Here is a 25915-nt window from a genome sequence, read left to right as displayed (position 1 = left end):
AGTTGCGCTCCAAAATTGTCTTTTTTTACTTGAGTGGTGTTGATCCAATTCTGTTACCCAAACCCTGTACTGGAGAGGAGCTGCACTCTACCTGACGGGAGGTATGTGTGCACATGTGGGTTTTGATACTATTTCCCATATATTTTTAATAAATTTAAAACACTTTCACATGACTAGCAGAAATGAGGCAAAAAATCTTACTTTAAACTCAACAAAAGACAACCTTTTACCACTGTATTTCTTGCAAAAATATTAATTTAGTAACACATATGGAATAAAAATGTTGGAAACCGATGTCTTTTGCCTTTGAAAATGACTGCTTTTGAAATTGCCAAGAAGAGCATCCTTTGAGCTAGCAGCATGAATTGTAACTTCCTTTCGTAAAGTGTGAGCAGAATGTTTTGCAAATGTCATCATCAAAAAAATAAGCCAAATTTAGTAGTTCCATAATGTAAGAGGATTCCCATTTTCAGTTAAGCTAGAAAAATAATCATTTTAGTATATAGGAGGTCAGGAGTTTGGATTCCTGATAATGATGACCATTTTTGTGACATAAGTGAACTCTTCTCCTGACATGGAAATGAGAACTAGGGAGTCAGTCATGTTTCTATTTCTGAATCTGTGAAGCAGATACACACATCTGTATTATTTGTATTTATTTCCAGTTCAGATAGTTAAACTGTAGCTAAATAGATCTGCCAGACAGCTTTATGTAAATAGATTTTGTTTCTGCTCTTAATTTTTATTTAGTTTTCTTTTTTGAGTCGTGATGACTTCTATGTTGTTTCCTTATATGTTTGACACCAGTTATTTAAGCACCTGCAGTCACTGCTGTTAATTAACATAGTTGATTTCTGTCCTAACTCACCATAAAGATAAATGTGCAAAATAATGCTGAAACATCTGGTCTTACTTAGTCTTAAATGTTAACTCTGTAAATACAGAGGCCATAGAATTACTTTTCCTGTGTTTAAGATACAGCTTGTAGCAGGTTTTAATAAAACAATCAGCAGTTTGGATGGTTGGCTTGCATTTGTGATAACCTAGCCAGACATTTCATAATCATGTCAGAAAACTCGGAGTTGTTTAGTCAAGTTTTCTACAGAATTTCTTTAACAAATGTTTAGATATATTTCTTCATGAAGGCCTCACAGTGAAAATAGGAGACTTTGGTCTGGCAACTGTAAAATCCAGATGGAGTGGATCTCAACAGGTGGAACAGCCCACAGGTTCAATCTTGTGGATGGTGAGCAAAACATTTCACTGCTTATAAATAGCTGGGTTTCATTCTGTTAATACATGTTTTGTTAGTTGAACGCTATCTTAAAGCTTTAGATCTGAATGAATCGACATACGCTGTTAGTACAGTGTAGACATACTATTCCAGTTGTAGGACAAGTTAAAACTGAGGAATGAAGGGCTGGAGTGCTTACTTGTCCAAAGTAGACACCATTCACCTAAGGATTTCTCCTTTTGATTTTTTGGAGTAATTTTAAATATTTAGGGCAGAGACAGGGCTGTCAGTGGAACTGGAAGGAGCTGTTCCAAGGGAAGAGGAGAGCCTTTTTCCTGCTGTAATTGTGCCTTTCCCCAGATGGGCTTGTCTAACAGGCTTTAAAATGCTTAATGGTGGCTTTGTGGGATTCTTCAGACCTGCCTTTCTTCATCGTGGCCTCTTCTTCCCCTGCTCCCTGCTCGGGACCTGGCAGCATCCCTTCGCGCAGATGCTGCTGATCGCCATCGGGCAGCTTCGGCAGGGGGCTAGGGACAGGGTGGGGAGTGCTTCCAGAAGCGTGGGAGTGAGCTCAGGTCATCTTCGGGGCTGTGGCAAGATGTTTCATACATACCCTGATGCTGCTCCTCACCCGGCACTGGATGGCTGCGGGAGGTTCTGAGGCAGCTCAGGACCGTAGGTGAAGGTCAGTTGAGGTACAGAAGTTTTCAAGTTCTGCTGGAAAGTTTCTGGAGTTTCTTCTGGAAGTAGTACTGCCCAGTCGTCGTCTGAGAGGACATTCCCAACAATTACCATTGTTTAACTTCTGCCGGAACAATGCAGTTCCACAATTTTCCTTCCAAAATTCACCTGGAGAAAATCTATTGAGTAACTTGTCAAATGTGGGACTTCGTTAAAGTAAATGGAAAAAGTGGTATAATGCCTGTTACAAGGTTAAAAAGCATCATTGAAATTATGCAAGAAAGTCTTACTTGGCACTCTCAGTATTTTCTTGAAGTTTCACTTGACCCATGTTTGTTAATACTTTTGCAGTTTATTTAAAATTCAGCATGTACACCAACCAGCAGTATTTTCCAGCTCCCAGGACAGGGCACTCAGCAACACTTGTGGCAGGTACTTCAGGGAAGTGTAACCAAATAAAACTGAGTTGCTGAATGCTATGTATTAATACATTTTAATTCTTTCAGTATTTACCACTGAATGAGCTGCAGGTGTTACTTGAAACAGGTTTTCCTTTTAAAAAATTGTTCTTTATTACTAGGCTTGCAGCCTTCATTGTTCCTCATGTATTTGCATTTTGAGAAAAGTCAGGAAGTGTTCATTTAGAATATCAGGATGCTGATATTTTTAATGAACAGACCCAGATTTGTTTATGACCTATAAAATATGCAAATCACCTGAAACAAAGTTACAAAAGCAGAAACCAGTTTTTCTTTAAAAAAGATACATAAAAAGCCAAAGCTTTTTACAGCTTTCTGTAAAAGGATTTAAAACTAACTTACCTAATGGTATGCTTATACACATGAAACAGATCTTGGAAAAAATCCAAACCCTTGCATTTTTTAATCATTTATAGACTGTCTTTGCTGAGTTGTCATTGTGTAGAAGGAGAGGTTGATTCTGTTCCTTGAAAGTTGATTTAATCTGTTACTGGGGTTTTGTTCTTGTACTTTAAGTAGTACTTAGCTCAGTAATTCTGAGGGACTTCTTTAGTGGGAGAAAAAATTCTTAGTCAACAGGAAAGATATCTTGATAGTTTATATCTTGTTTTATTAAATTATTCAATGTCGTTTAAGTTCTTTAGCTTCATAATTTTGCTTTGTTTTGCAAAGATGTGAGAATGCTCTTGCATTTCTTCCCTGATCTTTAATACATTCTATTTTGTATTTGGCTTTCACATTTTATGTAGGTGTTTTGCTATCAATTTTACAAGAGATTAAGTCTGTATTAGAATTTTATATTTTTTCCCCTTTAACATCGATACCTGTTTAAGAACTGATGGTGAGAGGGACTCAGACATATGTATAACAGAAGGCAATAAATAGTGCAACATGGAATAATAGTTATTTTTCTAATGGTAAAACACTTGTTAAATTCAAGTGTTGTTTTTTTGTTTATGCTCAGCTGTATTGATTTTTTGGGGGGTTTTTTTTGGTTTTTTTACTAAGATGTAGAGTAGCACTGCCTGAACTTTTTCAGAGCCTTAGGTAGAACTTACCAAAGGTTTTGAAGGTATCCTTTGTTCACTAATTTTTAGTTGAGCTTGTTCTCTGCTTTCCACATATTTTCACCTTCTCTTATCCTTTGCATTTCTGTTCATATTGCTCATAACTTTAATCGTTTTTTCCTCCTTCCACAGGCACCAGAAGTGATACGGATGCAGGATAGTAACCCGTTTAGTTTTCAGTCAGATGTCTACTCCTATGGAATAGTATTATATGAACTAATGACAGGAGAGTTGCCATACTCCCACATAAACAACCGAGATCAGGTAAGAAACATCCTTTGAATACTGCATTTTATTCCTGAGCACAGTACGTTTTGTTGTCCTTGACAAATGCAAGATAAAGAGGAAAGCAAAATAAGAATTGAGATGTTTACAACATGATTTGCTTCAGCAGTAAATCTCTGTAATTTAGTATTTGCTTAAAAGTTGACAGTGACAGTTACTCAAAGAAAATGTTTATTAAAAAATATTTTTTTTCAAGTGCCCTGTCAATTTATTCATGGGTTGTAGCAAAAGCTTTATCAATAAAATCTTGGTTTATGTATTTGTGGCTATATGAAGTTTCCCTTCTGATCGTAAATACGCTGTTCTTGCATCAGCAAGATTGGATTCTGTGCTTTTTACTAAGTGAAGACAAAATAGCAGCTGTTGTCAAACCTTCTAGTGTTGAATGTTAGTTTGTGTGACTTGGTCTTTACTAAGATGTATTCTTGCCAGTCAGTTAACCAGTAATTACAAAGAAGCACATTAAGGACAGAAACCTCAACTGTTCTCTTTACATGAATGCTTTTTCTGGCTTAGCTTAAAGCTAACTCATTCTGTAGGGCATGAACTTAAAACCGTTAAATCTTTTTGATCTCTGTTTTGCTGATCCTCAGTTGTGGTTTGTGTTTGGTTTTGTTGTTTGTGCTTTGGTTTTTTTTTTTTTTTTTAATAAGAGCTTATAATGAGATGTGTGTGTGTATGTGGGACAAATTACTAGATTTTAGCCCCTGTTTAGTTATGTTACATAGTCTGTTTTCCAGGTAGAAGAGGCCAGTTCTGTTTAAGGAAGTTTGTTTTTCTTATTTTTAAGGTCATCTACAAATTGGGATATTAGAATGTTTTAATTCATAATGTTTAAATCATATGCAAGCTTTAATAATCGTTACTGTTGCAAAACATGCAACACATGACTCTCAAGTAAGTTTTCTGGGGAGGGATAGAGTATTTCCTGGAGAACACCACTGAGATCTCCATTTAGCACCGTTATATTGACCCTTTTTTTTTTTCTTTCTTTTTTTTTTTTTTTTTTTTTCTGAGATGGCATTAGTTGAAAGAGAAGCAATGGTTGCACCATTACCTGTTCACCCTTCCTTCCCCCTGGTAAAACCCTCAAAGTCCCCTCAGCCACCCAAACCTACCACTGTTTTAGCAGATAATAGTCTTAGCAATACTATATAGGCAACTATTAAGGGTCCTGGAAGTCTGATGAAAAACCTAAAAGGTGACCATATTAACTTGGACTAAACCAGACAATGTATTTTCCAACACTAACAGCATCTTTTATTGTCTCAAAACAAAACCAACCCTGTTTTCTTTTCTGCTGCATCAGTTACGATGATCTCTTTCAACTTGCTAGCTGTACATCTCCATTTGCAACGCTGTTTTACAGCGATACCTGCAAATACAGTTTCCTGACTGTATTTGAAGCTTTTTTTTTTTGGTATTTGAAGTATAGAGAAGCTGTGCCAACCTGGCTGGCTGGTTATCAGGGCTCAGACTGAGGATCAGTTGTCACTGTAGCCTTCACCTGAAGGAAACTGCTGTGTCCTGTTCATGTCACGTAGCATCTGCTGTTTCACTCTGAACGCAGTAGCTCCTTTGCTTATTGAGCATTACAGACCACCGCATCGCTCTGACCGAATCATGTCCTGCGTGACACACGTGCAGGACCGTTGTTTAGGTTCATTAATTTGGATTCTTCTGGTGTGTGTGCCTTTGGTACTCATGTTTCATCACTTTGGGACACTAAAGCGATCAAGCAGTGAAACAACTTTTACAACTTTGGTTTTTCTGCTACTTGCTTGTTCTTTTTCAGATTATTTTCATGGTTGGCCGAGGGTATGCTTCTCCAGACCTCAGTAAATTGTACAAGAACTGCCCCAAAGCAATGAAGAGGCTTGTAGCAGATTGTTTGAAGAAAGTTAGGGAAGAACGACCTCTGTTTCCACAAGTATGTTTTCTGCATATAAGTATCACAGTATTTTATATATAACCATTGGCACACAAAACATTCTACACAGATTTAAGTTTTGGTTTATATAAAGGGCAGCCTGCTTCCTTATTTTTGTTTCTGTATGTGCATTTTTCATAACCCAGCTCTTAGGCTGTTTGTAATTCTGATTGTACGTAGCTCCTGTGAAGATCATAAAAAAATATTATGCACAGACTGAAGCAGTTAGACTAACACGAGAGCAATTTGCTTTCAACGGCTGGCCCATTTTAGAGATAAGCAACTCCCCCACCCCCATAAAAATAAAATCTCTTCATATTTACACTTTATTTTAGTATAGGTTTGAGGTGAAATGAGAGACTATTCCCCCTTCCCCACAGCTATGAACAAGCGAACAAAATCCGCCGGGGGATGTAAATTCATGTAGCAATCTTTGGTATTTTTACCAGGGATACTTTACCTTTTCCTGTCACTGTGAGGATGACAAAGGTACTTTCTTATACTCTTTAAATAGGTGGAATTAAATATCAGCAGATTATGCAAAAATAACTTCTTCCTGTTACAATCAAGCGTAACTTGTTGTTTAAAAAGTTCTTAAACGTCATTTTGTGAACAGACTGTTAGGCAGAAGATGCAATTAATTCCCTGTTACCCTGCTGGAGATTCGCATAGATGCTTGTTAATTGATCATAATGTCTTTTAATTACTGACAAGTACCCTCCCATCCTCTGAAACTCAGCGAGACCCCTCACAGCGATGAGACTGCATGGCAGAGCTGGATTATTGAAACAGGAGTGTTCCTAGAGTGTGTTTTCAGGGCCTCCACACAGTATACTGTTGCTGTTAAAGATATTCTTAAAGCCATAACAAATGAAGGTTTAAGACTTAAAAGAGCTGCTGGTCTAACAAGCCTTCTTTTAACTTTACCTGTCTTCCTCAGATACTGTCGTCCATTGAGTTGTTGCAACATTCTTTACCCAAAATCAACCGGAGCGCTTCTGAACCATCTCTGCATCGTGCCGCCCACACAGAGGACATAAATTCATGCACGTTAACATCCACGAGACTACCCGTGTTTTAGGACCGTGCTCCCCTTCCCGTGATCTCTCCAGTGATGGGGAAGGAACAGAAGTAACAGAAGTTGTGCTTTTAATTGCCTCAGTGTACAGGATCAGTGCCAGCAGGATTATCTGCATCCCAGTTTTAAGAACAAGCTGCTAAGGATTTCTGCAGTTCTGTCCTGCAGGGACACAGCTCCACATCGCCTTTTTCTACAGTTTCTTTTACTGGGACAGTTACCAGACTACAAATCAAGAGATCTATTACTATTTTTTTAATAGATGCACTTGAGCCTTATTTTTCCCATACACAGAAGCGATGGATGTTTCTTTGGCCGTGTTTCTGGATTGATTTGAATCTGTTGATAAATTGGTATTTTTTACAGCGAGGATGGCTTGCCTCGGCGTTTGAGGAAAGGTGATGCATCATGGTGCTCGGTGATTGCCCCACGCCATACGCCACTTCGGGGTGGGGTGGGGAGTTTTGCCTGAAATGGGTATCCGCAAACAAGGCTGAGGGAAGAGGAAAAAACTTTCTGGAAATCAGCTCCTGCCGAAGAGCTTTCATCAAGCCAATGAAATAAGTTAAAATGCTAATTCAACACAAAATAGTTTTGCAATAGTTTTGCACATAGAAGAAAAACTCTTGCAAAAGAATGGAATCTGTTCTGAATTGTACTGCTCAGAGAAGGAAGCTAGCCAGGCTCGCTATGGTCATCCTCAGTAACTTCAGCAGCTTACTTTGGTACTATTGACTTGTTTCTTGCAGCCCAATGAGGTGGTAAGTGCAGAAAGACAGGCTTTTGTGGCTGAGAAAAGGCTAATTAACATTACCCGTATACTTCTGCAAATGAGCGTAGTCTCCATCCCATCTGAAGCTGTCGTCCAAGAGATGCACTATCAAGAGGAAACTGAGCATATACAGTTTTTCTTGCTGATTTGGGTTTTAATTTTGTTTTTATTGCTCCTGAGAAAATGCATTTATTGTAAGCCAAGGTTCCTCTGATTATCTTATTTTAATAAAATAAATTAAATTTTAGGTTTAAGATTCAATGTCGTCATTTAATGTAGTAATCCATAGTTCTGACATGTACATCTAGATTTGAAAACCTCAGAAAATGACATTCTGAATAATGTTTTAAAAGTTACTAGGATAAGTAATAGCAGTTCAAGTAAAAACACACTTGATACGACAGCCGATAGGTTTCCAATCATTTCCATTACAAGATCATTTTTATTCTACTGCGATAACCTTTCAGCAGCGTCTGCTTGCTAAGCCGACTGGATGGTACATCAGTGTAGGTATTTGAATACACCATTTTTGAGCAGCATTACATTTTCTGTGAACCTGTTGTTTACTTGGCTAGAATTGAGTATTTTGCCTTGGCTGAACTTAACAGATGACAAAAACCAGGTGGTTTAATCTAAGAATTTATTTTTTGGAATAGCATTCTGTTTAAGGATCTTTATTAGGGAAAGAATGGAAGCCAGGTTTCCGTTGCTGGAATGGAAGCTTGGGCTTTTGTGTCTGTCCTTGGGCATACAGGTCATTATGGGGCTCCTCTCTGAATACACCGCTGAGGTCCAATGAGTGAAGAGACAAGACAGCTGTAGTCACTCTTGTCTCAATCTAAACAGTTGCTGAAAATTTATTAGGCAAAATACTTGTGCTGTGAATTCTGACAGCGTACATGGGCAGCTCCTAACTGCCTGTGACGCCCGAATGGCTGTTCGGGCTGCTTATTTCCAGCAGGCAAAACACCCATGGAAGGGAAGAGAGGAACTTGTAGTACATAAGCCAGCCACATACTTAAAGAATAATAGCTACACCGTCCTCAGAATATCTCATAACATGGGTGAAATATCAATCCTTAAGTGATAATTGAGCGTGACCATAAAACTTGCTTGCTAAAAAGTAAGTTGAGGGTTGAAGGAAACTGTTCTATATAGTTCTGTGTGATTTGTAATAATATTCCTGGTATTTTAACTGCAACCCTCTCTAAACGTAATTTATCTGTCATTTTACTTCTATTTTAATAAGTTTGGGGGGAGAGAGGGGAAAGGAGAAACGGTAAAAAAAGCGTTTACTTTAGCTGTAATTTCCAAAAAGAAACCGTTAACTCCTGATTTTAAAATGGGTTACGTGTCTCTTGGAAAATAAAAATATTTTTGATGATTAGGCTTATTTTGACCAGCACTTAATGTCAAATTAGATGAAAGCTGCTAAGTGAAGAATTTAAAAGGTCTGAGTTTCAAAGTCTGATTGCTCTTAAGTTATAAAAAAAATAGTCTCTAGGTAGCTATGAAAAACAAGCTATCCTTTTAATTTCAGACTACTGTTAATGTCGTCTTGGGGCAAAGCAAATCAGGAATGTCTTGTTTAAGGTAAAAACGTCCTCTTCATTGACACTTTTTGGTGTATTTTGTTACTGAAAATATTTCTTTCTGCAAAAAGAAATCTGTGCAAGACCTGCTAGAAACAAGCTGCCGTGGGGAGGCTCAGGGCAGCCTCAGGTATGCCGGGGCACCTCCTCTTGAGCATTCATCTTGGAGAGTACGCTCTTGGTGATACTTTCATTTTGCTTCACCTCTGTAATTAGTGATGAAGAATTGCACTAAAATGACTTAACAGAGTAAGACCTTCACTGGGGCCTTCATAGGCCAGTTTTAAAAAGAAGCAGACAAGCAAGTGGTTGTAGATACTGCCAGCCTAAGGCCTGACGCTGCAGTAAGCATCGTTAAACATTAACTTCAGGGGGACTTGATTGTGGAGAAGTTACATTTCCTAGGTCAGAAGAGAGAGCAAAACCCGCACGCTCAGTTTGAGGGAACCTGGCCAGCAGAGATGGGAGGAGTTTCTCCCTCTTCTGCTGGCACCCTTACAGAAATGAAATGTTTCCCTCCAGAAGGTTTCTCAGCCTCAGTTTTGACCCAGAAATGCAAACCAACCACTGAAGCAGAACGATAAGCCCCCCCACTAACTGGTGCCATTTATGAATCCAGGTTACGGTTTCTGCTGTTTTGCTTTATGGCAGTGACCCAGACCCCAGTTCTGCCCCTCAGAGCGGCGCCCCGTGTGCCACGCTGCCCTAAGGGTTTCACACACTCTGCTTCACAACGCCATTTGTCCCCTCAACAATCAAGCCCTCTGAAATGCTCGAGTCGTTAAGATAAGCAACCTTTCAAGGGCAAGCCCTCTTACCTTTAGCCCTCGGCTGCATTGGCCCTCTTCTTACTTTGGGGCCGTATGCTGAATGTGCTGGAGAAAACTGCCTGTACTCGGGTGTTTCCGTGCTCTATTACGCAGCAGCCGCTTCAGCTGCGTCCTTGCTGAATTTTCAGTTTCACTTGCAAAGTTCATACAAAGGACAAATGGCAGAATTAACTCCTTGAACCGTTTTTCACCATCAAATTGAAACCTGCTTTTGCAATATAAACATGAACTGAATTTTTAACAAAAATAAAATTCAGTAATAATTCCATTAACGCAGAAGAGGTGTGCCTTAAGACCCGGCGCCTGCTGGGCCTTTCACATTGCTGTCCTTCATCTGGAAAAGGCAAAGGGGTGGTGGGGGGCAGCGCCGGGGCAGGACCCCCCCCGTCGGGCAGCCCCCCTACCTGTCACTTCATGGGAAACGTTTGAACTTCTGCTGCGGCTGGGGGTGAGGCTGTTCCAAGACCCCATTACGGCCTCAGAAGGTGCAGATGGCTGAGCCCAGGTACCCGTCAGCCACACCATGAACTTCAGGAAAGCGGCTGTTAAACTAACGGGTTATTTTGTAACTGAAATTACCGAGGTTGCACAGTTGCAAACTGTAAGATCACTGCCATAAGGAGATCAGAAAACTTTTAGTTACTGCATTTAATCTTGGCTACTTCTTTTAACCTGCATCAAGGGTTTCCTCGATTTAAATTGAACAAAAACGTAACTACAACTGTTGCAGTGACTAAAAGTAGCTACTTACTGTCATGACACAGTTTCCAAAATCCAATTCATGCTCTAAGTTTAATTTCGCTGTAAGTTGTGACTCCAGTGTTGCTCTGCCTGAACGTATTAGAGTTCTATTTGCTTTACAACAGGTGTGCTAAGAGACACTTCCTGCCACTACACACACTTAGTATTTTAAAACAAGGGTAGGAGCGTAACGGGCAGAGTCCTTGAGAGCCAGGCAGTGTCCCGGCCCCACTACTGAAACAAACTCACTGTAAGAATACAGTAAACTCTATCCTGAACTCTAGGTACTGCTTTGAGGTGTGACGTATTAGTTTGTAAATCTCCTTTTTAAGGAAGAAAAAGCTACACTGACCACACTTCCCAGTGGGGTTTTGTAGATATACATTGAGTTGATTTGGGAGGGAGGGGGGAGCACCCAAAATAGATTTAGCGACAGTTTTTAACAGCTTCAGCTTTAAATGTTAAGAGAGGAGCTGTATTTACACTACCACTCAGCTCACAAGACAGCTTACGTCAGGCCAAAGAGGGAGGAAACCCTCTCGGGAGTAAGGGATTTTTCCATGCAATCGATTTCATTCTTTAAATATATTTTAGTTGGGGTTTTTTTTTTTTTTTTTTGCCATACAAAAAACTATCTGAAAACTTTACCAGGACTGCACAAGTAAACCACAGGGCACATTCATTCGAACGGTGCTGTAGAAAGTGTAAAGCATCGCTAAATAAATAGCTCTAGATTGCTATAGACGAAAGCACCTTCCGTTCTCTTTACTGAGAAGTAGCAGAATCCTCCTCGGCCCCAGAAAGGTGCATGAAAAGTTCTCCGAGTTCTGTCACTTCGTCGTCTGTGCTGCTCACAGTCCTACTTTCTCTGTCTTCAATAAAGTCCCACAGGCGCACGGAATTGAAGAACTGGAATAGAAGGAAAGCTGGCTGAGCACGAACCAGTACTCGTCACCGTGCAGTCGCAATGCCTGCCCTTACCGAGCCTCGCTGCCTCGTTAAGAAGTAAGTCGGTGAGAAGCCGAGATTCGGAAGCTGGGTTCGCGCTAGGGTGTGCTGCCGCTCAGCAGCACGTGCTGTTCAATTCGAAGCGGTGGCCGCTCGGTCACCATTACGGTGCGGGCAACCTAGCCGGCAGGAACGCGCTGCGGGCACGCGATGAAGGCGCCGCCACAGCCAGTTTTCAAGAAAGCTTTAAACTTGGTAGCTGGTCTTACTGCCAGCGACGTGCAGGCAAGAGAGATCAGTTTTTAATACTGTAGGTGAAAGCTGGATCAGCAAAATTCCTTTGAAGAAAGGTTTGCCATGAGAAAGACTGGCTGAAAAACTAAAACTATTATAATAAATTTTTGCTTTTCAGTAAAAGGTGCCTTCTCCTTCCCTAATAACAAACCTTTCCCTCAAGGAAAGTTGCGGGGGTGCTTCCTTCACTTCTCCGAGACCCTGCATGGCATGAAACGTATTTAAGCAGTGTAAGGTACATTCAAAACATGGTTTTAATTACACTTGACTGGAGTATTCCCTTACCCGCACGGTCCCCTCAGAGCTGAGCTGTTTCCTTGGTTTTTCGGGTTCAGCTCGTGTCCCATCCGGATACGCATGAAGGTAAAGACACTTCCCTCCGAACGGGCAAGTTCCTTTCCCTTGTTCAAAATACTTGCAGGGCTTTTTCCTGATTTAATTAGAAGAGAGAGTTATTGCCTTCAGCCAGGAAAGGAAGTAGATAGAGTTCACTCTCCACAGCTTAACTCGTCCTCGGTCAGTGATGCAAAGTACCGGTGCTGCCAGTACGCCCCGGGTTGGGTCTCCCGTTCCCTACCTGACAGCCCTCAAAATAGATGGAAAGATTACTAGCAGTGAAAAAAGAAGTACATAAAGGAACAGCATTATAAGAAGAAAAAAAATTCAACTACCTTAAGACATGGAAAGTGAAGGATGCTCAAAGAATGTCATCGATCCTACACGTGCATCTTCACCACCATGAAAAAATTTGTTGCTATTTTTCTAGCGGCACAACTCTCCTGTACTTTCCACCACTACCTTTTTACGGAACAGTTCCTCCATCATCTCCTCTGGAAGCCCTATGAGCACACTTTGTTAATGTACGTTCCCATCTGCTCTGTTGTTCAACCAAGCTGCGCAAGCTACGCAGCAAGTTTTGGAAAGGTGTTCCTTACAGGGGCAGCGCAGCGGCACGCGGGGCCTGGGGGACTGTTCTCCAGTGAGAAACTGCTGAAGAGGCTGCACAATGCAACTGGACTCGTAAACTCAATATGCAAATAGTGATGAAACTGGTTCCCAAGACATTGCTACAGTCCATCTAATAGCAATTAAATGGAGAAGGAAACGTCAACGTAACAAAAACACCCCAAACACCTGAAATCCCCGAAGGAGGCGGTGCATTAAAAGCAGGATGAATTTGTCTTGGTTTGGAGCTCAAGTAGTCTGTGACCTCCAGGTTGTAGGTCTGAAATTTATTTTCGTCCTGCGCTGGCATGTAAATTGAATGGATTTGTGGTGGCGTGACCCCCTGCTCTTCGCTTAGACTCCACTTTAGTAGCATTTTTTCATTCCACGGAATACTAAATCCTCAAGTTAAAGTGACTGCCAAGAGATCTATCCATAGAATTTCTGTACAAAAGATGTTTTCATCTACAACACAAAGCATTAGTCTTAGCTGAGCGCTTACGCAAACCCCCTTTTTCTATTTTCTTCTACAGGACAGGTTGGCAGGGGCCAAACCCGACTTCCAACGCCACCTGGCACCGCGGCTGCAGTCACACAGACGCTCACCTTGCTGACAGCACGGCCAGCTAAAAACTGCAGAGCTGGGGCTTCCCAACGCAACTTACCACCCTCAATTCAAAGCCCTTACGGATTAAAATAAACCAGCCGCAGGGCATTGAAAACAAACTGTGTCTGATGAGCCTCAGTTAAAAACGACTGATTTTCCTCCAGTATTTTGCCTGACTATAAGGTAAAACAAGCCCAGATGCTGGATTAAACGTTTAATGGCGCAGGGCCGCTTTCAGCCATTCTGCTGCGTTGTAGCAGGACTTCAGAGACTTACAACCTTCCTGAGCAGCAACAGCTCTGTACGGATTTCGGCAAGGCCTGGGTTTTTTTCCGTACTCCGAAGGCCGTGCGTCAAGGGTGGTGCACACCACGGGATGAAGCTGCACAGCCTTCAGGAAAATCGCGACCACCGGCTCGGGGCAGGCACAGCTCCGCGGATGCCTTCAGAAGGGCGAGCGAGGAGGTAAGTACCGCTGCCTTCCTGACGTGCCAGCTGCGCAGCCCCGACACATTCCAGGCAAGCGCAGCTCGGCAAAGCTGCTGGAACCCTGCCCCTCAGCAGCCCTCTCCCAGCGCCCCCAGCACCAGGCACGTCCTCGCTGCGTCAACAAAAGGCACGCGCTCAGGCAGTGGGTTCCATTTCCAGCAGACATTACAAAAACCCGGTGGAATTTTTATCCCGTATTTCAAGAGCACGACATCTCCCTTCCCTACTTGTTTTCCTCAGTAAGCGACAACCTTCCAGGGAACTACGTCCAAGGGATCGACAAGCCAATTTTGGCAAGTGAACTGAAACAGCTTCGGCGTTTCAGAGCACAGTGAGCACGAAGAGTTTCTGATCTAGAGTTACATGACAGACCCTTTCGTGGCAGTCACAAAGTTAAATAAATGCGTTAACGGAGATTAAAAGTTTTCTGTAGATTGGTTTGTAATTAAGAAAGCTTCAAAATACAGGCACTTAGACTAAGTCTTAGCACATCTATCTTAAGGACGACGTAAACAGTGTTTGTAGTTTGTTACCAAACTTACCCCACTCCCTGCTTAAATGCTTCGATCAGCTCGTTCTTCTTCTCCTGGTCTTCCACCCAGTAAGCACTGGGAATGACAAACTCGGATATCACACGGCATTCCGGGCAGGACCTTAACGGAGCAAAACCAAACAGCAACGCTCCGTTACTTTCCAAGAGTGACACTCCTCAGTAAATCTGCAGTCTCCCAAGGGAAAGGGAGATGGTTTGTCACACGGAAGCAGCAGACGCCTTTTCACACGTCAGCACGGCACACACGTGCGTGCTTGTTATTAGTTTTGATCGAAATAACCCACTCAGTGCAGCCAGGGCCCACGCTACCTTGTGTTTGCTTCTAGACTTGACCAAAAGGAATGGGTGTCTCCTCTGTATGCAGAACTAAACTGCATTTGCTAATCCAAATACAGAGAAATAAACCGTAATGATTATGGGACACCGCGGCTCCCACGCAGCAGAAAGCCAGACCAGCTGAGAAGGGACAGAGGAAGGTCCCCGAGCCTTTGAGATGTGATCTGACTGCTACCAGCAGCGACGAGCTGTGCGCTTCATGGTTTTACACGATGGATTTCTACGCAAGGAACTACAAGAACCAAATACGCAACTTCAGTCCCTCAGCAAGCCCAGGAAAGGCTGTTACCACGGTCCCACAAGTCCCACAGAACACCCCGTCTCCCAGCAGGCAGCGCTTCCATGACTAAGCCAAGTCCCTCCTTTAGGTTAACTTTGCAAGGACCAGTATGTTCACCATTATGGAGAAGTGTAAAAAACCATGTTTGAAGAACTTGTAGCAGTACTTAACCCAAACCCAAAGCAGAGTCCAGGGCACTGTTTCTTAAAAAAAACCCAACAAACAAAAAACCACCCCAAAAACCAAACTCCCCAAACCCCCACAAAAAACCACAACACAAAAACCCCAACAACTCCTTCCCAGTCCCTACTGCGGGCAACAGCACCTGGCCAACAAAAGCTTGACTCCAGCACAGGTTATGTCCTAATGAGCTAACGTTCACTTCAGTGACATCTATGATCAAAGTTGTCCAGAACAACCTATTTTGGCAGAATACTGAAAATATTTCCCACCTTTTCCTCGGTGTGCTTGTAACTTGAGAGAGTTTTCAAAGAGATGCTCAAAAAAAGGAAATTGCCCTAATTGGACGTTTTTCATTCTCTCATCTGAGAATGTTTGGGATACATTATTTATAGAGCTCGACGATGAAGGTGTTTACTCAGATACAGATAAATGTGTGATTAGTGGGACATCTAGCTTAAGTAAGCTGTAATTTAGAGAAACATCCAGTAACTGAGCACATACATGGCAAGAATAAGGAGGGAGGGGTTTTGCACGCAGGGTACGGCGAAGGGCGCTGGTTAACCAGGTCTCAGCAGTTCCAGAGCCCACGTGTGCACACGCTGCCCCACCGTCAACGCAGCGAGAGAGGGCTAAGCCACCAAGGGCCCGTACAGGACCACAGCACGTAAGTAAACGGTTACCAAAGGTTACCCGATGCATCCTAGTGGTCTTGAAGGTAGTTCTCGTGGCCACATAACAAGATCCTGGAATCTGCCAGCACCTGGGACCAGGATTTTCTGAGCTCAGGTCTTACTAATTGCTATGTTAATATTTACAGCTACAGAATCCCTTACCACCGGGTTTATTTCTGTATCGAGTCAAAGCACCCCAGCGAGGCTATCTCACTGACACAGGCCCCAGAGAAGAGGCTCTGGCTAACATCAACTTACTTTATGATTTGATTCTCGAACTGCTTGGCACACCTCCACTGCCGGATGCAAGACAAGCAGTACGTGTGATTGCAGTTGGAAAGGATCCCAAACCTCCGCTCAGAGGCTGACGGTTTCTCGTACACCACTTCCATGCAGATACTGCACACTTTGTTCTGACTTGCCTGAAAGGCAAAGGCCTTCTCCATGTCATGCTCAAAGGTCGCCATGCACATCTGTCACAGGAGAGACATCACCGGTTACTGCAGCCCACGTAGCAGCCCGCTCCTTGTAAAACAACCGTCTATGGAAAGAATCTCTTACAGGAAAACCCAAGTACACTCATTAAGAGCATCACTCCTACCTTCATCATCATAATTTAAGAACACTACGTTCAATCACGTATTCAAGCCCTTCCGGTGTTCTCTGCAGCTTCAGGGTATCAGGAGTAAGGGCGCGCAAGCACTTCCCTGTACCTCTTTCTGTATCTCTGTCACGGAACAGGTATTGCGCAAGGAGATGTGTCAAAGACCCCCACAAACCATCTAATTCAGGACCCGGAATGGGGGCCACACTCAAAATGTTACTCTGCTTATCATTAAGGCCACACTCACTCACCAGATACCCCAGCTAAGGGATAAGCCTCTTATCCAGGCTTCCCTACATCACTTCTGCTCACAGTATCCCAGCAGCGACAGTCAATAACCAATTTACACTCTCACAGCCCTACAAGGTGAGCTGGTGGTTACACCTGCATAGTTTTACTTGTCAAAGGTCCCCGGACTTGACAATTAAAATAAATTTCAGAATAACAATAATAATAATAATAATAACAACAATAATAATTAAAAAATAAAAAGGACACACAGTAATTCCACATCAGAAGCAGCATTTCGACTAGCACACCTTCTCACCCAGCACACACCTCTGCTGCCGGAGCTGAGCACCCAGCGGCCGCGGTGACAGACACCCTGCCAGGTACCAACGAGCTCTCAGCAGAGGGGAGAGCTCCTACAGCAGCACCTGTTGCAAGTATACACTGACTGCCCAGAACCTGAGGTTTTTAACCCCTTGGATTTTACTTCAGACTCTGAAGGGACTTGTGATTCAGTAACTGCTAATGCTGCTGGTCTTTCTCCTCCTCAGCCCTGAGGACTGGTAGCCGGGCAGGGAAAAGAGCAGCCCCTTAAGCCCATCTTCACCCAACCAATTCCTCATCGAGTCCCTCCAGCCACCCCACTTCAAGTCCAGCTCCAAACCCTCTGTACTCCGCTCCGTCTGTCCCTACGTGACACTGCCCTCAAATCAGCCACCACCACGAAGAACATCTGAAGAGGTGACTCAGCAGACTGACAAGGCTCTCACAAGCCTGCAGCAGCCCACAGTTTCTCTCCTCCACTGTACATAACGTACCACCGAGATGTCGTGTAAGTTACAAAAGACATTTTCCCAGCACTTTAGGGTGGTCTGGGAGAAGGCTGCAGGCAAGTTTCTGATAAGGATGAAATGGGAAAAAAAGAAGTTGCTGTAAAAGGCGCTCTGCATCACTGTTACCAATTAAGCCCCAGATGCTTGAACAGACCTCTTAGGATAATTTTATAGCTAGAAAACCAGCAAAACAAAAGCTCTTTGGAACAACAGGCTCTTCTACAAAACACATCCTTAGATTTTAGCGCAAACAAACCAAATCTTGCACCGAGCCAAGCGAATCTCACACCATTTTCATGTTAATATTACCATCTCGTGAGCCTTCCTCTGTTCTTGGTCGAAAGGGTGAAGTACTTGCAATCCACAGATCTCGCACACATCTCCGTGGAGGTAAAGGCAGCGATCTCCGAAGTGGCACGCTCCCGCTGCAGCATAAGGACACAGCTGCTCTCCATCCGCACAGGAGCTTCCAGCTACCGGGTCTTCCAATCCGCTGCAAATAGCTTCCAAATACGAATGGGGCTTCATTTCCGGATTATCGTTTTGGTCACTGCAACACACCACATCGCCTGCGGTGCTGGGTTTCTGCTTTTCTTCATTCAGGCCACACAGATCTTAGAAAACAAGGACACGGTATGAACCACACAAGACACTGCACAAAACCCACTCAAGAAGCTCCACAGACCTTCTTTCCAATGATTGCCAGTTATTGGTTTGGGACTTTTTTAAAGTTTCCTCTAAGCCTCTTTTGCTCGCAAACCACAAGGCTTGTCACAAATTACCAAGCAAAAAGTTCCATTTAAAAATTTCGTGAGCTGTTTTCCATTTACAAATAGGCTAAAAAGTCCTCTGGTACACAGGAGGGCAACTGGCCCGTTCAATGTGACTGCGAGAACAGGTGGGGACAGCTTGCAGGTGGCAGCGGGGCTCGGCTCCTCTGCCCTGCCCATCAGGTGTGGACGGATGTCTCCATCCTGTGTTCCTAAGGGCTGGCACAATCCGTGCCAGGCAGCCCGGCAGAAAGCAACCAGGTTTCTTAGCATTTTAAACGCCCTCAGGTTGAGAGCGACACGTACCAAAAAAGATCTGAGGGGCAGAGATATTTTAACCAAAAAACCCTAAATCAAAATAATAAAAAAAAACCCCACCCCCAAAAATCCCCCAAACCAAACCCCATCTTTTGGGGAACACCAGGCTAAAAGTCGGTCGGCTGGACACGGCCATTACCAGGTACTGACAGGCCCAAGCCTCTCGAGGAACGAGGCCTCATCGGGAGAAAGTCTGACCACACCTCTCCAGCTGTCCAGGAAACTCAAGCAATAAAAGGAGAAAAACTACCTAACTCCTGTCAAGCATCAAGGAGGACGAGCACAGCACCGCTCCCACTCACTTCTGTCCCTGAGCACCAGCGTTTTCTTCTCCCGCCTGCCAGCCTCATGCGGTTTGCTCCTGACGCCCGGCGCGCTGTGCTCGGCAGGATGGCGAGGGTTGTGCAGTGCTGCCGACGGGAGCGGAGGCGGCGCCGGGGCCGCTGCACCCCCCGACGCAGGAAGTCGGGTGTGATCATACCTGCGAAAGGAAAAAAAGATGGAACAAGTGTTACAGAGGCTAAACTTGGCACAGTGGCAGGACACCGCCCTGATGAATACTTAAACCAAAACTGAATAGCTACTTTTTTTTTAAAGGATTGTTCTGACAAGTTGACTGAACTTGCTCAGTCTCTTTCAAAGCCAGACCTAAAGGCTTCTCAGTCTCAAAAAATGGATGCCTCTGAAAGCACACCTGTGTTTTCTTCTCCAGAGACACACAGCATAGCTGAAAGAACATTAGTCATGCACACATAAATTAGATCCTCGTCACCCCCTCACACAAACAGGTTCGCTGGCATTTCTCAAAGAAGCAACATCAAAACGCTGTGCAGGAAGGAGTGACATTTTGTGAGCTTCGCTTCCCCCTGCAAGCAGCAACACTTAGACTTTATGCTCCCACACCCCAGAAGATGCAGTATTTGCAAACAGGATAGGAAAGGACTCGAAACATCCAGCAAAGCCATGGAACATATTCCAGCAGCAGAGGAGAAGCGATCAGTGCGGCAAAGAGGCTGCTCCAGTAAAGCCATGGACATACCCAAAGGTAGAGCATTTCTGATGGGAACGAAAACATTCTCTGTCTCGGTTTCTGGTCCTGTACTCAGGACCTGCACGTGCCCAGGGACCTGCCATACACATAAACCGCTTGCGTGCATCGAGTGCCTCCAGCTCCAGCAAAACTGCTGGAGTGAAACAGCAACAGGCGCTGCAGCCACCTTTAGGGTCCAGTCAGGATATGACGTGGGCCCCGTGAGTGACATGGCTGCCAACATCACCCACTACTGATCCAGTGCGAGCAGCTAATGGAAGCTACGGAAAACACTAACGTTCCATCGCCTGAGCCGAGCTTGGTAGCACGAGCTAAGGGAAGGAAAGGAAATACAACCAAGCCATTGCAATCACTGCCACGCTGCTGTCAGGCGAAGGCACAAACAGGTCTCCCAGCTGTGACCAGAATTCCTGCACAAAGGAGCTGCCCCTGTGGCACATCCCCGATGGAACGGAACATTAAGTAACACACGGTATTTACTGCAGCCTTTCTCCAGCAGTTTTACCCATCAGTCTTCAGGGCAAGGCATGATACTGTTCAGCTTTCCCACCAAACCCAGGGGAGCGACTGAGACAGAACTGAAAGTCCTTGAAACTGTGCAGCAGGTTCTGCACGAAGGAGGCTACAAGGTCCCTCGGGAGGGCCGGTAATAGGGAACGCAAACCATGCTGCCCAACGCTATTTCCCACGAAGTTGCAGGCTCCGTTTTTGCATTTAATAGGTCTTACTACAGTAAGAATGGGATAAAAAACATACATGATACCTATGGTTTAATCACTACAGAGTAAAATAACTGCTGAAGCCAACCAAAATTGAGCAGAACTATAACACCGGACCCATAAGCTGGTTTCGGTGCTGGGAGAAAAAGCCCATATTTAATATCTTATTTCGTTCCCTTTACCATCTTATCTTGAGCTCAGATTCCCTGGGGTTTAAAGCAGTCTGCATGTGATTGCGATGCCCGGCTCTTCCACAAAGCACCCGGCGTTTACCTGCACCGCGCCCCGTAGGCACACTGTCCCTTCTGGTAGTACTTGCAGATGGTGGACGATCTGCTCGTCGATAAATCGTGCGAGAACAGGCACTTGCTGCCCTCCCGACACACGCCCTGGAGGTAGTACCTGGGGGAAGCAGCAACGGTCAGAGGTCCGTGCGGAGCCGGGGGGGGGGGAATGGGCCCTGCCCGCTCCGCCACCGGGGCCCCCGCCGCCGCCCGGCCCGGGCTGCCCCAGCGCAGGAGAGGGCGCTGCCGCCGCCGGGGCCTACACCGGGGCCCAGCCTGGGAGGCCTCCGCCGCCTTGTCCTCGCAGGCCGCAGGCAGGCCCCGGCCAGGCGCCGAGCAGGCCGCGGGCAGGCCCCAGGCAGGCCGCGGGCAGGCCCCAGGCAGGCCGCGGGCAGCTCGGCGGGGCCGGGCGGCGGCAGCGCTCACCTGCAGGTCACCTGCTTCGTGCTCATCCTGGCCCGGCTCCGGGCCGCGCCGCCCCGCCTGCCCGGTTCCGCTCCGCCGCGGGCCGGGGGCGGGGCCCGCCCGGGCACTATTCAGCGCCGCGCCACAGAGCGCGCCGGGGCGGGCTAGAGCGCTGCGCAGGCGGACCACGGGGAGGCGGGCGGCGGCGCGGCGCCATGGCGGAGGCCGCCATCCTGCGGGTGCGGCACTGCGGGGCCGACATCTTCTGCCGCCGGGCGCCGCCGCGCTGCCCCGCCTGCGGCCGCCCCCTGCGCGGCGCCGGGCTGCCCGCCGCCCCCGTCCGCCTGCCCAGCCCCTTCCGCCAGGGCCACCGCCAGCGCTGCGCCTTCCTCCTGCGGCCCGCCGCCGGCACCTTCCTCGGGTAGGGCCCGCGGGCCGCCCCCGGGCTGCGCGCTGCTGGGCCGGCACCCGGCGCCCGCCGTGCCTGCAGCGGGGGTGCCCGCCGGGCCCGCCGCCGACGCCGCTGCCTTTCTTCCAGGGGGTACGACGGGCGGGCGGACCTGCACGTGGGGGTGACCAGCACTCACGGTACGGAGCGCCTGCAGACCCCGCGGCTCGGCCCGGTCCCGCTGCCCGGCCCGGGAACCCGCGGGAGCGGCGGGACCGGCCCCGCCGCCGCCAGCTGAGGCCGGAGCGGAGCCGCCGGGTGCCTTGTGCTCCCCGCGCAGGGAAGTAAAAAGCTTTACAGATACGCAGGAAATCTCCACTTACGTTTTTTGCTAATTCTAAAACTCCCCCTAATTAAACAAAATTTTAAAAAGCCTCCTAAAAAAACCTCCAAAAACATACCAGGCTCTCCTAGAGTAAGCCCACCCTGCAAAAATCACACTTTCTGTGTTCGTTTACTGTGAAGCTGGTCTAACTGGGGTGTGTGTGTGTGTTAGAAAAGCTGCCTGGTTGTCCTTGCTTTCATTATCAAAAGCCACCCGAGCTTGCCCTGCAGAAGCAGAGCAGGTGTTTGATGAAAGGACCGCATTTTTCTACCTGTAGCCACTGAAAGGAAGCGACTACAGCCAGCCTAAGAAATGCCAGTATGGAAAACTAGTAGCAGCTTTCATTACTTAAAACACACGCCCCCCCCTCCGCCATGGATCTGATTCTCCAGCGGCACCTGACAATCTGCTGCTCTATTTTCAGGCGTGGTGTATAATTACGACGATGAGGGCATTCACAGAGCTGAAACTGGATGGGAACAGTGCATCAGCATCCCACTGGTACAGCCAGACATGTTTGGGCTTCTTCAGCAGTGGGATAAGCTCCTAGAGGAATTTTCTGAGGGAGAGACCTGGCTTCCTCACAGGTAGGTGGTTTGAAAGCTGGATGCAATAGAGTTTTTAGTCTGGGATGATAAATCAAGCTGTTCTGTTTTGGACCCTGAGAGGCTGCGGTTCATTCAGAGCCTTGCTCCTTCAGAACACACAGGCCTAACAATCCAGCGCGAGCAACGCCGTCAGGCTGTCAGGAAACCTACTGGCCCTGTTAAACGGAGAGAGTGTTTTTAAGCTGTCAGTAATGAACTCATCTGCTAGAATGTAAAAGCTCTAAAATAAAGAGATCGTTCTAGGGAAGTTTTCTTCAGCAACAAAAGAATTTAGTGTGAAAAGACAACAGTTCAGTGAAACACGGAGTGCTGCTGTGTAGAAAAGTCCAGGCATGATTCCGTCATTATTTCTTCAAGGTTTCAGCAGTTTTAGGTGTATTTGCATTTAAAAGCTGACTACATTGATGGGATTCTTGCCCAGACCTTGCATCCAGTTGTCAGTGATCAGAAATGGGAAACATGGTCAGGCTCATTTCCAGCTGATCCGTAACATTGCTTTGGACAGTTCACTACAGAAAGGCTTCCACATATTTTGCATTAAACCAGTATGTTCCAGCAAGAATGTTCAGTTGTTTGTAGCTTTCCTTGAAGTTCGTGCCCGACGACAGTGTTACAAGTTACGAAGCCCAGCTAAACCGTGCACTGCCACATCACCAAGCGGGCTGGTGACAAAGCAGCCTGCTCCCCCCAAAACAGCCAGTGCCCGAGCTGTCCCTCTGTAACTGCCCAGCGACAGCCCGTCTGAGCGCAGGTCCATGAAGGATTTAAGGTAATGAATGCAGATGTCATATAAGAGGAAAAAAACAACCATCAAACCAAAAGCATTTTTCAGCAGTTCTTTATGTGCTGCTTGATAAAATTTCAGAAATAATTTATTATCACCCTAGCACCAGGAGATGAAAGAATTTGACCTAGGATAAGAGTTTTTAAATGTTTATGGAACTCATAAAGCTAACAGGATTTGTGTCTGTGGACTGAGCCCTGAGCTGGTGAACCCAACACTGTTTTGTTTCCAGATGTTTTGTAGTGCACAACAATGGTGGCCACTCCTGAAGTTACTCAATTATTTTTCTTTAACAGTTATTTTGGTAAAGCAAGTACACTGTGGCAAATTGCTTGCTTACTAAGTGGGAGCTCATAGTCACTCCGTTACCCTTAACAAACACCAGAAGAGCTTTGAAGAAAACAGCTGTCCTGACCTGGGCTCAGGGTTGCTTTTCATACCCACAGTCCTCAGACCTTGCACAGACACCTTGTAAATTCCCAGGGGTGACAGGCAAGCCTCACAGAAGATTCCCTGTGGCAACAGAGACCACTGAGGCACCAACAGTACAAGGCAAGGAATGAGTCACAGGGCTAGGAAGAACAAGGGAAAAATGACACAGGCTGAGGCAATTAGGGAAGAAGCTTGAGGATTAGGCAGCTCTGTATTAAAGACAGTTATACAGTGTCACGACGGAGGGAAGACACAGTCACTCAATATGAGTGAGCAGCAGACTTCATTTATTGTACCTTACAAGTCACCTTTTATGCCTTGTTATAATTAGCTCATACATATTACAAAAGTTAAGCTCATTATTGGTTAGTTGCCTAAATACCAAGCCCGCCCCTAGTTTCTCTTCTGTAGTTTTCTGTTCCCACCTGCAACATGCTTTTCCCACCGAAATCTTCCTGTTATTGTGTAACAAGAACAGCCAAAGACAGTGTATTTTGCTTTACTTCAGATAAGCTGAGAGCGATGTGCATTTTTGTCCAGCCAGCTGGACTATGTCTATGTGACCCTTTCCAGCTAACCAGTTATCCACAATACAGGACCAGTGGAATAAACTGCACTATGTGAGTGAGGGAATGGAATAAATTACTGAAGTGGTTAGTGGCCAACATGAAACATTTGGGAGAACCCAAGAAACAGTCTGACCGTGAACAGGTAAAGGCCACATGCTCATAGGGTAGGGTAGCAGGGGAAAAAAAGATAAAAAGGGCACAAACATTTTAAATGGCTGCTACTCCTACTGGGTATTTCTGTCCTTGCACAATGGCACAAATTGTTGCCAATGGGAGTTTGACTAGCACACTCTATAGCAGCTGTATCAACATACTAGGGACAGAAATCACTTGATTTGAAGTAACCTTCCAAGTTCATGCCACACTGGGGGAAGCCCACATAGTGGCACAATTAACACTACTGCTGCAGGAAGAAGTTTTCAAGATAACAGAGTAACAATACATCAAGAGCACAGGTTAACAAGGTAAAAGCCAAGTAAGTATGAAAAAATAAGAACTCATTATTGTAAGATCTGTAGCCCTCTTGCTTTTTTCTTTTCCTTTTTTTTTTTTCTTTGTTTTATGCTCACAGTTTCTAGTACTCCTGGCTGGAAAGTGCAACTTGCAATACATAGAACGTGTTTAAACACCAGCATTAAAGGAAAGCGGCAGTAGTTCTTGGAGAGCACATGCTTCATTTCACTCAGTAAAATACTCCTCCATGCACAGTACTTAATGGATTAGTGCTAGCTCTTACTACCAGTGTATTTTTCCTAGGTATGAAGAACACAACCACAACTGCTACACATACGCACTGGCATTCATTAACAGCATACTGACTGCACAAGGAAAACGGCAAATGAGTAAAAGTGAATTTACAGAGAAATTTGTGATCCCACAGACAAAGAAAGCTGCTAAATACATAACTCTGCATCAGGAGCTAACAGCTAATGATTTCTACATTGTACCCCTTCCTGATCAAGAAAAGCAGTGCTGAAAATAACAAGCTGCTATATTAAACATCTACAACAGGCAATAGGAAGTCTTAAGACTCCAGATCTCAGGGTTTAAGATGCACAATCTACTTAATGTATTCAAAAAACACAATTAACTTTACATGTTAAGCTGCACATCATGGAGGAATCGGGAAACTGAATTTGTGCATTAGAATGAAATTACATACAGTGTACACACCACAGAAAATTTGTTTCTCAGTACTATTTGTATGGAAAAACGTTTTCCTATTTACATTCACTCTATGTTCTGTTCTGCCAAGACCAGGAATCGTAACTGCAATGTAATTAAGGGTTTTAACAAGTGAACTGTGGTAACTTAAGCTGTAATGCACCAAAATGTTTTTTTTTCCTGTCACATTTGTTTACTGATGAGTGAAAAAAAAAGGGGGGGGGGGGAAATTTGTGCTTGCATGCTGCTGAAATCCAAAGTCTGACTTAACGCACATTCACTACATGTAAAGTTATTTTCTTTTACTTTAATTACTAATAAATATAACAATAAATCAATCCAGCCTCTGTCAGATGTATTTATTTTCCAGTTCTTCTT

At 44.9% G+C, this 25915-nt stretch overlaps 3 protein-coding genes and 1 long non-coding RNA gene across 10 annotated transcripts in view; 2 read left to right on the top strand and 2 right to left on the bottom strand.

Annotated features, from left to right (window-relative positions):
• RAF1 (Raf-1 proto-oncogene, serine/threonine kinase) overlaps nt 1-7773 on the top strand; it is a 44158-nt gene extending 36385 nt beyond the window's left edge. For 2 of the 4 annotated variants that reach the window (XM_037384664.1, XM_037384666.1), the window contains exons 14-17: nt 1128-1246; nt 3594-3725; nt 5542-5676; nt 6617-6757. In XM_037384664.1, the coding sequence (XP_037240561.1) occupies nt 1128-1246; nt 3594-3725; nt 5542-5676; nt 6617-6757 (527 nt within the window). Of the gene's footprint in view, nt 1-1127; nt 1247-3593; nt 3726-5541; nt 5677-6616 lie in introns of all 4 variants that reach the window. The other 2 variants (XM_037384663.1, XM_037384665.1) reach the window with 2 other exon arrangements.
• Nucleotides 7774-7948: 175 nt separating this feature from the next.
• Nucleotides 7949-21363, bottom strand: MKRN2 (makorin ring finger protein 2). Of its 2 annotated transcripts, XM_037384669.1 has the most exons (8): nt 21229-21363; nt 20792-20920; nt 19051-19229; nt 17970-18274; nt 16254-16468; nt 14515-14625; nt 12217-12361; nt 7949-11598 (listed from the first exon to the last, which is right to left on the bottom strand). In XM_037384669.1, the coding sequence occupies exons 1-8, from the start codon at nt 21252-21254 to the stop codon at nt 11455-11457; spliced, it is 1254 nt and encodes a 417-aa protein (XP_037240566.1). In that variant the 5' UTR covers nt 21255-21363; the 3' UTR covers nt 7949-11454. The 2 variants fall into 2 exon arrangements, with proteins under 2 accessions (XP_037240566.1, XP_037240567.1); XM_037384670.1 differs by lacking the exons at nt 20792-20920; nt 21229-21363 and adding an exon at nt 19788-20461.
• Nucleotides 21333-25875, top strand: MKRN2OS (MKRN2 opposite strand). Of its 3 annotated transcripts, none has more exons than XM_037384671.1 (4): nt 21333-21628; nt 21746-21795; nt 22405-22567; nt 25130-25875. In XM_037384671.1, exons 1-4 carry the CDS (start codon nt 21423-21425, stop codon nt 25347-25349), a joined length of 639 nt encoding a protein of 212 aa, XP_037240568.1. In that variant the 5' UTR covers nt 21333-21422; the 3' UTR covers nt 25350-25875. The 3 variants fall into 3 exon arrangements, with proteins under 3 accessions (XP_037240568.1, XP_037240570.1, XP_037240569.1); XM_037384673.1 differs by having other exon boundaries at nt 21365-21628; nt 21746-21779; XM_037384672.1 differs by lacking the exons at nt 21333-21628; nt 21746-21795 and adding an exon at nt 21832-22298.
• On the bottom strand, nt 23022-24136 carry LOC119146668. The gene is made up of 2 exons (XR_005103811.1): nt 23589-24136; nt 23022-23555 (listed from the first exon to the last, which is right to left on the bottom strand). It is a non-coding gene; the product is annotated as an uncharacterized LOC119146668 (long non-coding RNA).
• Nucleotides 25876-25915: the final 40 nt, after the last annotated feature.

The sequence above is a fragment of the Falco rusticolus genome, chromosome 4 (assembly GCF_015220075.1).
Source record: "Falco rusticolus isolate bFalRus1 chromosome 4, bFalRus1.pri, whole genome shotgun sequence".
Taxonomy (NCBI): domain Eukaryota; kingdom Metazoa; phylum Chordata; class Aves; order Falconiformes; family Falconidae; genus Falco; species Falco rusticolus.
Note: the sequence above shows the minus strand (reverse complement) of the source record. Positions and strands in the feature narration are given on the sequence as shown.